The sequence below is a fragment of the Ptychodera flava genome, chromosome 13, assembly GCF_041260155.1.
Source record: "Ptychodera flava strain L36383 chromosome 13, AS_Pfla_20210202, whole genome shotgun sequence".
NCBI classification, from domain to species: Eukaryota; Metazoa; Hemichordata; class Enteropneusta; family Ptychoderidae; genus Ptychodera; species Ptychodera flava.
Window position 1 is genome coordinate 36,127,163 of NC_091940.1, and position 14,661 is coordinate 36,141,823.

A 14,661-nucleotide genomic window follows, 5' to 3' on the forward strand; every position below is an offset into this window, starting at 1 on the left:
AAATGTGCCTGTACTATTGTGGTTGAAACCAAAGACCCCAGTTTTGTGCAAATAGGAATATGACATTCAAACCATAAGTGAAATACATGTCACAACGACAACTCTCATCATTGAACAAGTTTTGACAGCTGATAAGTAAATGCCATGAGAGTCACCTTAGGAAGATGCAGGTACTCAGTGTCTTGGAATGTCTTGAACCAGGAATGTTTTCACTTAGGTTTATCAAAACCATGACAGTTACAGGGTAGCACAGGTAATGCGATTTGAAGCAAATTTCTTGGCTAAAGAAAAGCTGATATTGGTAGTATGGCAATGGGACTACATCCATGCTCTTTCACAAAACAACTTCACTTGCACCACAATCCACAGCAAACAGCACAGAAGGTCACAAATTTGATATCTGAAATTTTATTTGAACAGGAAAGAGCACAGGTATGTCATTTGTGCCTGACATCAAAACAGACACAACAAAAGAAACATCCTTTCTGTCGCACTTCATATAGTCCTGTCACAGAGTACAATTTTTTAAAATGTGCAAACGGACATGCCGAATTCTATTCTTCACAACTGATAAAATGCAAGTCTATCATCCAATCTAGGAAATTAACATACCAAATACTGACATGTATACCATTGCTGGAAACATATTGTTGAAGATGTCTCATATGCCGTAACTTGTTGAAACCAATATAAATGTACATGGTGTGACTGGTGTCACTGAAATATTCAGTCATGTGTGCAAGGACATTCTGATGAGGAACAATATTGGTATACACTAAATCCACACAGAAATAAAAATTTTACAAGGAAAAAGTACTGGGTTCTGTGACCTGTAATCGACAGTATACTTACAGCAAATCATACATTTGCCTAGGCTTTTTTGAAAAGGTTCTGAGAAACTTGAAAATCCTTAGCAATATTGCAGGAACAGTAACCAATAAAACACCTCATACTGCCGACTTTCTGATTGTCCCTTCGGTCACAACTTTGAAATTCCAATTTCTGCCTTTTCTACAAATTTTGACTTTCTTTTCTTGTAATTTTCAAGGACAACACAAAAACTACAGAATAAACCTACACATTTGTCACAGACTATGACATCCCGAAACAGATCTTTGCAATTAAGAAATACTAATGAGCTTGTATATACATAGTTAAAAAGCTTCAGACAATATAGTCAGGTATAGCAACAAAGTCCCCTTACCAATTCTATAGAAAGCTATCATACAAAACAAAGTTGAAATGTCTTGATACGTTCATGTCATATGTATTACATAAATATGTAAACAAGGATTGAAACAAAATTATTTCACCCAATGACGGGGAAGGTAATCTGGACAAAAAGCTGGATGGGCTTTCAAAATACATCAACAAACAAGATTTTACCTTATAAACAGATGATCAGCATGTTATTTCTCAAAGACTTTTTCTCATGTCAAACCATTAAATGATAATTTGGCAGTTTTGAATTTTGTAGACCACCAGTGCCACGACTTAGCTTAATGGCAACTACACTGTAATTCATATGCATACTCTCAACTCTTTGATGCATATTGTAACACTTGAACTATCATGCTCACTGGACTAGCACAACTTGAATGTGCCTTAAACAGTATTGTTCTTTTTCTTCAAGTAAATTTGTAAGTCCAGTCTTGGACCAATTTTTTGAAAGACGGGTAACAGTTGGCTGTCCAATTAAAGGTTCAAAATAGTCAAAAGCTTTGCACTACGTGACAAGTTACACGTCACCAAATGACTGACTGTCACATAGAATACTGTCAATGTTCTAAATCGTCATTGCTTCTGTGCCTTATGGCATATTATTTTCACCCTTGCCCCATCAGGTTGGCTTGACTTGCAGGTTCTTTGATGAAAGCAATGACCAGCTGCCGAGCTAGATAACACGAGGCGAGCACAATCATGATACTTGATATGATGTACTACTTATCACCATTGCCTGCTAAAAGCTTCTGAACTCTTTCATGGCATTGATCTTATAAAACATATATGGAAAGTATAACATCCAAATTTCTTGACAAACATAATTCAATAAATGTTGTATCTGAATGGACCTTGTGGAATTTTTTTCTATGAAAATATACATCACAACTAGTCTTTATAAATAACGAGTGAAAACTGTTGTTTTGATCTGTTATCACTGTTGAGATGATGGCAGTAACTGTTGGGTCATTGTGATGGCTTGGGGGAACAAGGCGTGGTAGTTGGCGAGGGGAACGTATGCAGCTGTAATCATTTTTCCTGGAAGAGAACAGACAGTAAAGTTAGTTACTGACAGCACTTGCTAGATTGAACATCATTTTGGTGAAATAATTGGTCCCTTTGTTAAGGGGCACCCATGGAAATTTGGACTATTTTTGCATAGCAGAGTAAAAAGTACGTAATAGTTGTATAAATGTGATTTTAAAAAATGCAGAATATTTTTTGAACAGAATATTTCTTGCATTTTTAACTCTGACTGAACAATGTTGCATGTAATTTTTCTGGTTCCTTCTGACAAAAAGGAATATATCTGTTGTACGTACAGGCAAAGGAGTACCCCCTATGTTGTACATGTCAAACACATTTAGAGTTGGGGAAGTTTCTCAATTCTATCATAATTTTCTAGCCAAGTTGTCTCTGTTCACAGCATATAGTCTATACAGGGTGTTACTAACCTGCGAACCACCTCCCATGTAGTGCATTGACAGCAAGCTGTGCTGACTGCACATTAGCACATTTCACATACACAATACCCTGTGGATTGGCTTTGTCTACATATATGTGTACACAACCACCGTGTTTCGAACACTCTTCTATCACATCATCTCTGATTTCCTGGTCCCAACCTTGTGTGGTTTCACTGAAACACAATCACAGTTTTTTAATACATACTATAATTACAAACACAAACGTCACAAAACGCATCTGTTCATAAGTCAAAAGATTTATCAGGGATGCAATATTTGCCAACTACAACAGAAATCATGTCTGAAGGATACAAGTGGAAATGTCAAAAGTATTCTCTTGCAAGCTGTCCTGAATAAAGTGCTTAATCTTGTCTACTTGAACGTTGATAAACATACCTGCAGTCTAACTTAGACACCTCAAAAATATAACAACCTTGCAGTTTAAAACAAGGAATTCCTACATTTAACTTGGTATTCCAAAACCAGACAAACAGGCTGGACAAAATCTAATGGAATTTCAGTACATTTTGATCTGCACCTTGCTGGGTATTCTTAGTTTTGACTCCATGCAACTCAAAAGATAGGCAGATAATTCTGTACCATGATACTTACGTTGTTGGATCAAACATATTTGAGAGTACAAAACAAGGTGTTGCAATTGCTGGCATTGGTACTGCGCTGGCTGGTTGTTGATGAAGTGCTGCAGCTTGTTGATGTGCTTGCTGCTGGGCAGCAGCTAATGATGCCTGCAGATTTAGAGTAGATTGGGGCCCTGGTACTGATGGCAAACCAACCCCTGGCAGGTTTGCAAGTGGATTGAGTGCTGCAGCTGCTGCCGCTGGCATCTGGAAACCAGTCCCTGTAAATTCATGACAATAATCTTATCACTGGGACTTCCTTATGGCCTTCAAACATTTATAGTCCCCAGTCTTCAAGTATACAAGTTATGAATGCAAGTGTGAATACGGAAGGATGGATCACAAATATGACATTCATAGTAAGACAGAGAAGGGGACAGCACAATCGACAGTATTATCAAAATGACAGCATTCTGTCTACGAATTTAATTCTGTTCTTTGAAACAAGGTAATGTTTCAGTGGCTACTTTTCTGGATCAAAAGGGTCTATATTGTCATGAATTTCTGTAGTATGAAACTTGAGGAAGTGGTGGTAACTTGCTGTGGACAGTAGATACCTACCTTCTGCAAGTTTTGCCATGAGCTGCAACCTTCCCGTCGTACCCAAGTCAATTCCTGACCTTTCAAGTTCATCACTGTCTAAGAACGAGGCGTCTGTGGCAGCATCTGACCGTTCAGTCACATGACCCACTTTCATGGGCCTGCCAGCAAGTTCAAATCCATTCAACTGTTCAAGTGCCTTCTTTGCATCCTCCGCATCATGGAACTGTCAAGCAAGGAAGACAATCCAAAGTTAGCCAGCATGTGAATACCAGTAAACCAGGCTATGCTGGGTGTTTTGTACGCAAAGTACAAATAAGTGTACAAAATAACTCTTACACAAACAAGGAGACCTTGTTACTGAACTTTTCCATCAATTTGTATCATTCTGTAAACAACATTGGAAACTAACAACTCTTTGGAAGAATCTTATATGAATATATACTGTGTCTCGTTTACACAGAACAGTGCACACAAAGTGTTAATATTTCTGAATGCTTTGAGTCAATTTATGAAATTTGACTTTTTTTGGGCAAGTCCTCTACTATTACATATAGAAGTAAATTTGTCTACATTAGGATATTTTTTCTTTTCTCTGCAGCACACTGATTTGGCTTTGAGGACAAACTGTTTGTTGACCACTAAAATCTGACAATCAATAAAGCTGAAGGCTACATTGGGCACCAAACGAAGTAGTTTTTACTCACTGTGATGAAACCGTATCCTTTCGATCTTCCAGTCTCATTGTCTTTCATCAGCTGAATGTTATCAATCTGGGAAAAGAAAGACATAAACAACTTTAACACTTCATTTAAGCCTTAGGTGGATTTATGTTGTTGAAAAATTTAACTCCTTGAGTGGTGCAGCCGCACTTCAAAAAGTTGACAGTGATGTTCATGCAAGGCATTTTGATGAACTTTTTTGAAAGTCTGTCAATAAAACAATCTGCTACAGCTTACCTTGCCAAACGGTTCAAATATTCCCCTCAGCATTTCTTCTGTGATGTTGAAGTGAAGAGAACCTACATAGAGCCTCATCGGTCCTGAGTTGCCCTTCTGAAGGTTTTGTGAATTCTGTGCAGCTCTGTTCTTTTCTGCCTGTGAGGCTTGCACCATGATTGGCACACCCAGAATCTTTTGTCCACTCAAACCTAGAGCCTATAAGCAAACCAACCAACAATTTGCTTGGTTAATCTACATTTTTACTAAGATTTGAAACAATGAATTTGTACACACTCTTTCCTGCCTGTGACATCTTCAAAGATTTTCACATGCAAAACAAAATCAAGTTGAAAACTTCAACTGGTAAGCATAAGTTGAAAATCTCAAAAAATTCACGTTCAGATATTGATGGACATTGGGAGCTATCAGTGACTCCATTATTTGCCTCCTTGAGCCCATATTTTTGGTCTGGAGTGTAAATGTTTTCACATGATGCAGTCTCACCTCTGATATAATTACAGTAAGATAGTTCAATTCACATTGCATCTAAACACTTGAATCAGTTCAATTCACATTGCATCTAAACACTTGAATCTAGTGATTAATAGCACAATGAATGGATTACAAATCAAATGGACTTTGTGGGTTTGAAATTATTGAGCATACTGCTTTCATGAACAATATCTGAGGAACAATAGATTGCGACGGAACTTTGGAACATTATGTTGAGGAGTAGTTATTTGCTTACCAAAGGAACACAATCTTTGCTCGTAAACTCAACATATGCAATTCCTTTTGAACGCCTTGAGTTACGATCTGCTATAAGACGAACATCACGTACCTGTTGAAAAAATAGGAAAAATTTGATCACTTATTTGTGACAGAGAAGTTGCTGATGAGGAACTAACAGGGAATTCATCATACGTTAAATCTGACAGAATGATAAGATATACTGAGATTGCTGGATCAGAGGGCAAAATATTGGTACATGTAATCAACACATAATTAATCTCTTTCTCTTCAGAATTTCTTTGTCAAAAGGTGTAGAAATGAAAGATAGCAAGTTAAAATTTCAAGACAATGACACAAATAACAATTTGGGTAATGCGTTTTCCTTGAAGTTCAAAAGTAACATTTGCCCCTCCGACGGCAACTGCCATTGTTGTAGAGTTAACCATGATTAACATTAGAAGTGATATTTCACAGCAAAGGTCCCAATATGTACCATCACATGACATCAATTTTTGTTTTTGTTTTCCATTTAAGCTATGCTTGAAATCTTCCATGAAACAAATAGATATCCTCCAAGCCTCCAGTAATGGGCATGGGTATATCATCATGTAGCTCATTGCCATAGTGAGAAATCCATAAGATATTTCATCTATGTTTGAATGATCCTATTATGTGTGTTTGTTTTTGAAACACGAGTGGTACTTACTTTACCAACAGAAGAAAAAAACTCCTCTAAATCCCTTGGGCGTATTCTTTGGGACAACTGCCAGCAAAACACTGTCCTAGCATCACGTTCCTCTGGGGGCAGTTCTGGTGAAGCTGCTCTCCTACAAGGGATTACAAAGAGAATGGGTGATTAGTACAAACCAGGCGGCAGGAATGGACATAATACAATAATGTCCTGAAAAAGGTTTTTTTGATAGTGATAAGATATCCTGCTTAAAGATTGCTATTTCTGCAAGTGACTTGCTATACCATATGAACCTTATGGTCGTATCTATCACTCTAACCCTCTTCGGTTGAAAATCTGATGTGGCTTCAAGGAGATATATCAACACACACAGATTTCCATGTTCATCACTAACAAGCATTTGACACAGCACCCATATCACTCAATTCCAGAATAGCTTACTTTGGACTTGGACTACTAGTCTTAGTCCTACGTGGTTCTGCCCTCTCAGGTCTTTCATATCTGCCCCGTGACCGGCTACGATTCCTCCTTTCACGACTCCTTGATCTGCTGCGTCTGTTGAAGAATCTGTCCCTATCCCTATAGCGGCCTCTGCTACGACTCCTACTCTTGCGTCTCTCTCTGCTCTTGCTACGACTTCGACGTCGTCCTCTGCTTCTACTGCGACTTTTCCTATTGAACAAAAACGTATATTATATCATTAACTGACATGCTTTGATAATTTATGGCACATGCATAAACGAGGATTACTTAGCACAACCTTAGGATATGAACTTGAAGCATTTTCCATGGGAGCCTCATGCTATGTCCCTAACCATAGTGATTCCCAATTTTACACTAATGTAAATGCTGCCAGTGTCCACTGATGTTCACTTTGCTTTTATACTTAAGGTGGTTGGAAAGGCTATTTTTGCACCAATTCTTTTCTCAGAGTTAATGTCAAGTTTCAAGTGTTAGAATCAAGATATTTTGTTCAAATTTTCAGGATAACTCCCTTAGTTAATATTTTCTCCAAAGAATATAAAAATTGTATATTTGCAGCCATGATTTTGAAATATGACACCAGTAAATATTAAAATTTAATTTTTCATATATTTTTTACATATTTGAATTTAATAATAATTGGATAGTATTAATATTACCAAATTAGTTATAAATATGTTGACACTATTTATTGTAAGATTTGTACGGCAGGATTTGTAAATAAAATTTGTTTTTATGATTTTACATTGGTTTATATATCAAAAAATTATTAAAAATTCTTTCAAATTTCAAAATGTGATTTTTCAAAAAGTACTTCAAATACAGGAAAATTGTGCCGTACAAATCTTATCTGTAACCTTGTTAACAGGCTGTAAAAATTCCATGTCCATATCTCATTTCAAAGTTGGATTAATTTGGTATACAATTATGTAGGAAAACTGTTATTCTGTCAAAAATGTTGAAAACAAGCCATATTTGCACCCCTCTTTTGAAGTCATAGAGCAGTTTTTTTTGGTTAATCTCACTTTTGACACCTCTTTGACACTCAAAGAATCTAAAAATGCATTTACAATAGCAGTCACTCACTCTGAATGCCAGCACCGCCTTGTCAAACTTTCCTGAAAAACAGCAAATAATGACTTTCCCTTTTCAAACATTTTATCAAAAGCTAGGGGACCTCTACCATAGTTAATACACTAAGGACTCCCCAACTTCTTTTTATTTGGTCAGTTTTTCAGAAGTTTTAACAGGCTATAACTCTGCAATGCCTTTGTGCCCAAATGTCTAGTTTTTTTTATTCCACAGAGAATGTTGACTACTTTTATATTTTAATAGTTTTGTTGAAATTTATAACTGACGCTCTAGCCTTTCCAACCACCTTAATGCCCAAGAAAATAACAGTCACTAATAAAGTAATGGGAAACATCACATGTCACTGTATTTATTTTTACATGTAATATGACAGCTGTAAAATGTCATTGTATTCATTTTGCCCATGTAATGTCAAAGTGGGGCTGACCCCATAAGCTAAGGCAGAGTAATATTAGAAGTGTGTTGATGGCCTCGCTTGCGACGAGTATGTCAGCTTGCTGAGCCTGGGTACCAATTCTTTGCACCTGGACGGTGACCCTTCATGAGTCATGACGGCTGCCATCTAATGATGTTACATATTTCATCAAAAAGGAATATATTGGTGCCATTGTATTATCTTGGCAACGTTACAACGTAATTGTTTGCAAATCTTGATCAAAGTAAAAGATATTGCAGGGATTGCGATCTGCGAAGTAGCAATCCTAACCAGAGTGGGATTGCAATGGCAATGACTATGTGACCAAGGAAAATGTCTTATTGTCCTTTAGTGAGGCATGGATATCAAGTACGCAACGCGAGTCCATCGGCCAACCAGCTGCACAAACTATTACTCACATATTTTGTAAATGCAACACTCTAACATGAAAGCAACTACATTAACAATCAGCTCAAGAATGAAATGGTTCACTTATTCAAAAACAATTTTACAGTGTACATTCAGAACACAAAGTGCATGTGGAGAAAAATACTGATCATCTATACCTGCGCCTACGGTCCCTATCTCTGCTTCTGCTCCTACTCCGACTTTTTCTCTTGCTCCTGTTAGTGAGAGAAATTAAGAACTGAGTAAGAGCAAAGTTGCTGTAAATAATACACAAATTATGGAAATGATAAATCCAGTCCTGTACAATCACAAGTCAAAGAATAAATGGCTGCAAATCCCAAAGGTGAAGATTTCAGAAAGGAAAATAATTAGAAATTTGTTTCTTTCTTCAATGCAAATAATGCTACCTTCCATGCACACCAGATTAGTCAAATTGTAATCAAATGCCGAACTGGAGAAAACGAAAAAGGTGTTGATGCAGAACAAGGGGTTGAAGAGTCCATAAGGAGGTGGTGATGTTGGTAGCTGGAATGAGACTGTACCATCAAATTTGAAAAACCTACCTGGAAATATGTAGCTGCTTTCTATTACATTGATAGGACAAAGGAAGCTTCAAAGTACTGACCAAGGAATTGACTGCGACCTAATTATAACAGTCACACATATGGATGGTTAAATCTGATTCAATATCAACTTTTTGGGTCACAAATCAGACTGTGTTTCCCGTTTGAAGACAAGACGGTTTATTTTTTTGTTTGTACATCTTTTTACTGATAAATCTGTAGCAACAATCATATGAAGACATGAGCCACACATAACAAAAATTCATGTGTATCTCATCTCCGTTATTAAATTATATTTCTCTTTTTACAATGTTTATATGAATAGCTTGGTGACAGTGGGTTCCTTTGTTTATGAGGAATTATACATAACCATGTCTATAGCTGATAACCTTGACAAAATTTGTCTTGTCAAGTCAACTGAGTTTTGTTTTTAGAGCTCAGTGTCTCATATGATGGATGCACAAGTGAAATTGCGCAAAATAGGATAAAAAAAATGAAACTAATACTCACGACCTCTTGCTGTCTCTGCTGCTAACAGCTTCCTTGGTATCATCCTAGCAGGGTCCAAACAAAACAGCAATGTGAAGAAGACAATACAGGCAGTACAGGAAGGGATAGGGAAAGGAAAAAATAAAAGAAAACAGAAGAAATTGATCAGATCACTATATCCTACATTTGTAGATGGTATTTCCCTCTTGACAGCCACTTTGATTGCGGGGCACTCTCCAGCAACACTGATGGAATGTACAGGGACTATGGTGTTTACAGTGATATCAAGATGGACTTAGATGACAGGGGGAAAAGATTGTCAATAACGCAAGCATTGTTTGATCATCACAAGGCCCATTTTTTTTTATAATTCCTGATAATTGAGACTCATAATGTAGCCATTTTCGGGCAAGAAAACGGTACAGCAGCAGGCGATTGCATCCTGCTCCAGGCTGAAATTATATAGTGTAGCTTGTGGTTGATGGTAAAGCTGAAGTCCAGGCTAAGCTTCCTTCACCTTCTGGTCTTCATGGCAGTATACTGACTGGTACCACTACTCATGCCCCTAAGATGACGAGAGTGGGATGGTTCTTTTAGTTTCAAATTGTACAATAAACAGTTCAAAATATTCCTAGCTACTCTCATTTCTTATGGCCAAAATGACTGAAACCTACATACATCTAAGCTTTTATCAATATTATGATTTGTTTGTTTGCATAGTGGTCTTTTTCTTCGTCTTATGCTATTTTATGACAAAAGTATGTCTTATCATTAAATCAAGAAAGCTTGCCACATCATTAATAATGTGAGACGATTTTTGACAATTTCGAAAATCTTTTCATGGCAGAAAGGTACAATAAAACCTTTTACTTTCATTCCCGTAGTCTGTTGATCATTGGCTGCACTTAGTGTAGTTTATTTTTGCACAAAAGACAAAAATCCCAAAGATGACTACCTCATTGAGCCTTGACTGCTGCTATGCTGTAATTCAATGGTTCTATAAGAAATCAAATGGGCAAGACACAATGTCAGAAATTTGTGAAAATTAAACAAAAAAAAACAATGGCTTTTACAGATTCAAGATGACAGTGAACAACTTTCAGTAAATTTACAGTGAATATTTTTGAATATATTTTAATTGTATATCATTGATTTGGTTGTGGTTTTTACGAATGCATACGTACTTTATAAAAAGGTCAAGAGCATGCAGAATACATTCAGTGACAAAAATAAGAATTTTGTCTGTGTGGTGGTTGACCAGTTAACACTGTCCATTCATAATGACTTGAATGCAGGATGCATTGGAACATCCACACAGGAATGTTACCTAAAGAATCACCATATCAGGAACAACCCATTTCTATGGTCTTTCCAATGCCAACACATGAAAAGACTGCATCATCAGCATCATAAACCAAATGAGATCCACATCAAAATTCCGTAATGTTTAGGTGGGTTTTCTACCATCATGACCTGTATCAAAATAAAGCTATGTCACTACTCAGACCCCCTTCATCAAAAGTAAAACTGGAGTTAGGAAACATGATACAGCTCTGATAAAGCTTGTCTGTTAACTAGAAGTTGGAAGAATCTAACGATGTAGACTTCTAATTTGAAATTCCATACTTGCCATGTAAAAGAGTTCTTGCTATGCTCATTTCAAAAACATTTAAAATATAAGATGCAGACTGTGTTACTTAAACACTTCTCTTAAAGGAACTGGTTTCTCAAGTTCATGGGAAGTAACTAATTTGGGTTGGCTTGGGTCAATGGAAGCAGCTTGATGAGCAATGAGACAAACTCCAGCGAATTTAAATTTTTTTGCACGTTTTGCAGGAAACGCATCTAAAGAGTTACGAAGTCGACTTGTCCCTTAAAAGTTCTTATAAAGTTCTTTCAGGCACCAAACAGAAATAGGCAGAGAAATATAGAATGTGGATTTTGGGACAAATGACTGGGATACATAAATTTTTAATAGCATTTCAATATGCTTTCCAAGTGTACCTAAAGCTCAAATAATTTTTCCTTTCCCATGGTTGCGTTTAAAGAACTAGCATTTATTGTTCATGGTGCTCGAGCTTGGCCACTTGTTTTTTGTGATCAAAACGCTAAAATGCCTATTCTGGTATTCCTCTATAGGCTATTGTGCAGTAAAAGTAAAAGAAAACTGCGGTGATGAGTTTATACAAAAAGACAGACAACATGAAATTTCAACACTGTATCTCATTGCAAAGTAACAGCGTCAGCGCAGTTCACCTAGCACTAGGAAGAATATTAACAGCACAGGTGAGAAAGTATGAGGACAGTCATGGCGGTATGTCTAACAATTATTAACACTACAATGCCATAATTTTACATTAAAATGCAATTATAATGTCAGTACTGGCTGCATTCAGAACTCTGCTGGTATCAAATACAACCAGCTGCATACAACCCCAAGATGAGTAAAACTTCCTGTTTTTATTGAGTGATTTACTGATCCCCTTCAGATTACACAGACCTGCAATGTTTAAAATCCAAGATTTAATGTTACAGAAATGTGAACAACCCTATTGGTAAGATCCAGGTCACACCACTTGGTAAATGTGTGTGTCACAAAATAGAAACAACAGAATAAGGAAGATTTGATAATTTTCTACAACTTTAGTCTCATTTCATAATTTGGGTTATCATTTAAACAGGAGTCAAAGGCATACAATTAGTCAACTTTGGAGACCAACTTGTAACCTTGAGATTGTCACAGAGATCAAAATCATATCATGTGATCAATTTTTAGCTTTGACAGTGTGTGGTCTTCCCTCATGCAGTTTTTTAGGAAAAACAATCAGAGTCAAAAAATTATGATTCTTCATTCATGTATTCCTAATAATGCAAAGAGTGGGATACTTTTATCTTTCTTCTTGAACTCCAGATTTGACATTTAAATTTGGTCAAATAGGAAGAGCATTTTGTCTACGGGGCAACATTTTCATATGAACACTAATTACAGGTGCTTACCTCCTTTTTGTAAGGAGCTTCCAACATAGCCTCTACATCAAAATCTTCTGCCATTTCTGTATCCTTCATATATTGGCAAGGTGTTTATCAATCTGCAGAACAAGATTCAACAAAATCATTAACTTTCACAGGCATTTGTAATTTCCACAGTGCAAGTGGTTCTACAGGTGGTTGGAAAAAGCCTCAAGATTTTTGTTCCACAAATAGTCCCTGCAAGACTGGAGTTTAACATCTTATCTGCTAGATTCAATTTCTTCTGGTTTTTTACTTCAATCTTAAAAAAATCAAATAATCTCTCCATTACTCAATCAATCTTGATTGTACTTGACAGTGGCAACAATTATTTGTCAGTACTGCACTGCCCCACTTGCAGAATACACGTATTACAACAACTACTTGCAATCCTGTGATTTAGAATTGTTAAATAACAGTATGACAAATACAGCCTGAAAAAAATAGTTGGATTTTTGAGATCTACCCACGAATAGCTCTCTCAGTCAAGGTCGGTTTGAATTTTGGATGTTTTAGTGACTGTATGACTTAGAGGGCGCCATAGTACTGCCATTACATGGATTTTTAGTGATAATGGTGCCGTACAACATTTCGTTTTGCTGTTATGTTACTGAAACTCACAGGTCCCCTGCTGTCGCCTTCATGTATTTTACACAGGAAAACCATCTCCCGTTTTATTTTTGAAAAATAACACGATTAGCGTGATGACTGAAACTGAAATACACCAGTGTGGCACCCAGTAGTAATACATTTTGTTGTGGTGTTCAACTAGAAATAGAAGTACAATTTACAAACATTGTTGATGGGGAATGGTTTTGCAAGAAGTAAAATGCAGTGGAAGCATCAAAACGTGCAACTATAAGTGACAATTTCGAAGTACTCTAACACGAAAGATTTCAACATGGTGGCATCAACATTTTCTCGAAATGCATGAAAACTGATTTTCGTGATCACAACGTAAGCACGGCGTTGCAAATTCGGCTTCCGCCTATGGAGTGGCACTCGACATCGATGCCGTACATTGTCATTTAGAAACTACTCTGGTACGTGTTACAGTGTAAAGCTAAGATTAAACAAAAATAACTAGATTGTTCGAGTACTTACAAAAATGCTTTCTGTATGATGATGGTATTAAAGAAGTCGAACGCTTTCCTGCTTCTTACTGAATGTAATTTGTGGAAATTCATGCACTTCGGAGATATTGAACAACACAGCGGCGCTTTATGTGCAAAATTCACCCTTTTACGGGTTTCCCACGTTGAAAATCAGGAGTAAGCGCCCTCGGCTCAGATGACAGGCGCGTATACACGTGCGGTCCAAAATATTCAACATCCCAAATGCGTATTCAAACACTGGCGGCGCTCTCAGAAATCGTATTCTTGACCGCGGAGTGACGTCACTTTCACCTCACGCACGCGAGTGAGGTGAAATGGGATTTGACTGTACAGGACAGTGAACAATGCAGAAATTATGTGACAAAGTACAGAACTTAGTGTTTATCATTGACATAATGTTGAAACTTTGAATACTGTTGTAAATGTTGAAAAATCCACACTTCAATATTTGTTCTCACGGCAGTGTGACGCAAAAATGACGTAAAATTCCGCAAGTTCCCGGATGTCCGCGGTCAAGAATAGGCCAATTTTCTCATTCCACTAAAAGTCGAAGTATTCAATTTCTTTGAATTTTCATTTTCTGTAAAACAGTATTGGTTCCGTAAAACAAAGGAGCGTTGCAAGATGTAAACAGTCCGGGTTATGTCCATAGATAGGATATTAAGATGACCAATCAGCGAACCTGCCGCCACCAACGTCACGAATAATTAACCATGCAAACCTGGGCTCGTACATTGCAACGAGTTTGGAACTTTTCGGCTTGATTTCGCCCTTTACTTTTAGCACTGGGTAGTTTTTAAATGTAGACGTTACTCACAATGTTTAGTACGGTCGAGATGGTGACCGATACAAGTGATT

General features: G+C 37.0%; 1 protein-coding gene and 1 long non-coding RNA gene across 2 annotated transcripts; both read right to left on the reverse strand.

Annotated features, from left to right (window-relative positions):
* Positions 1-392: 392 nt before the first annotated feature.
* On the reverse strand, positions 393-13,978 carry LOC139148309 (RNA-binding protein 39-like). Its single transcript, XM_070719678.1, has 13 exons — positions 13,793-13,978; positions 12,677-12,768; positions 9,701-9,744; positions 8,786-8,842; positions 6,671-6,901; positions 6,245-6,365; positions 5,555-5,647; positions 4,825-5,022; positions 4,573-4,638; positions 3,887-4,091; positions 3,300-3,546; positions 2,676-2,860; positions 393-2,259 (listed from the first exon to the last, which is right to left on the reverse strand). The coding sequence occupies exons 2-13, from the start codon at positions 12,743-12,745 to the stop codon at positions 2,156-2,158; spliced, it is 1,620 nt and encodes a 539-aa protein (XP_070575779.1). The 5' UTR covers positions 12,746-12,768; positions 13,793-13,978; the 3' UTR covers positions 393-2,155.
* Positions 10,129-10,782, reverse strand: LOC139148310 (uncharacterized). Its single transcript, XR_011555909.1, has 2 exons — positions 10,635-10,782; positions 10,129-10,244 (listed from the first exon to the last, which is right to left on the reverse strand). It is a non-coding gene; the product is annotated as an uncharacterized lncRNA (long non-coding RNA).
* Positions 13,979-14,661: the final 683 nt, after the last annotated feature.

Coding starts and splice junctions, on each gene's coding strand:
- LOC139148309 (XM_070719678.1), bottom strand. CDS start 12,745: ATGAAGGATACAGAAATGGCAGAAGATTTTGATGTAGAGGCTATGTTG. Junction 5,023..5,554: donor GCAAAGATTGTGTTCCTTTG/GTAAGCAAATAA, acceptor GTTTGCTTATAG/GCTCTAGGTTTGAGTGGACA. Junction 2,861..3,299: donor AATATGTTTGATCCAACAAC/GTAAGTATCATG, acceptor ATTGTGTTTCAG/TGAAACCACACAAGGTTGGG.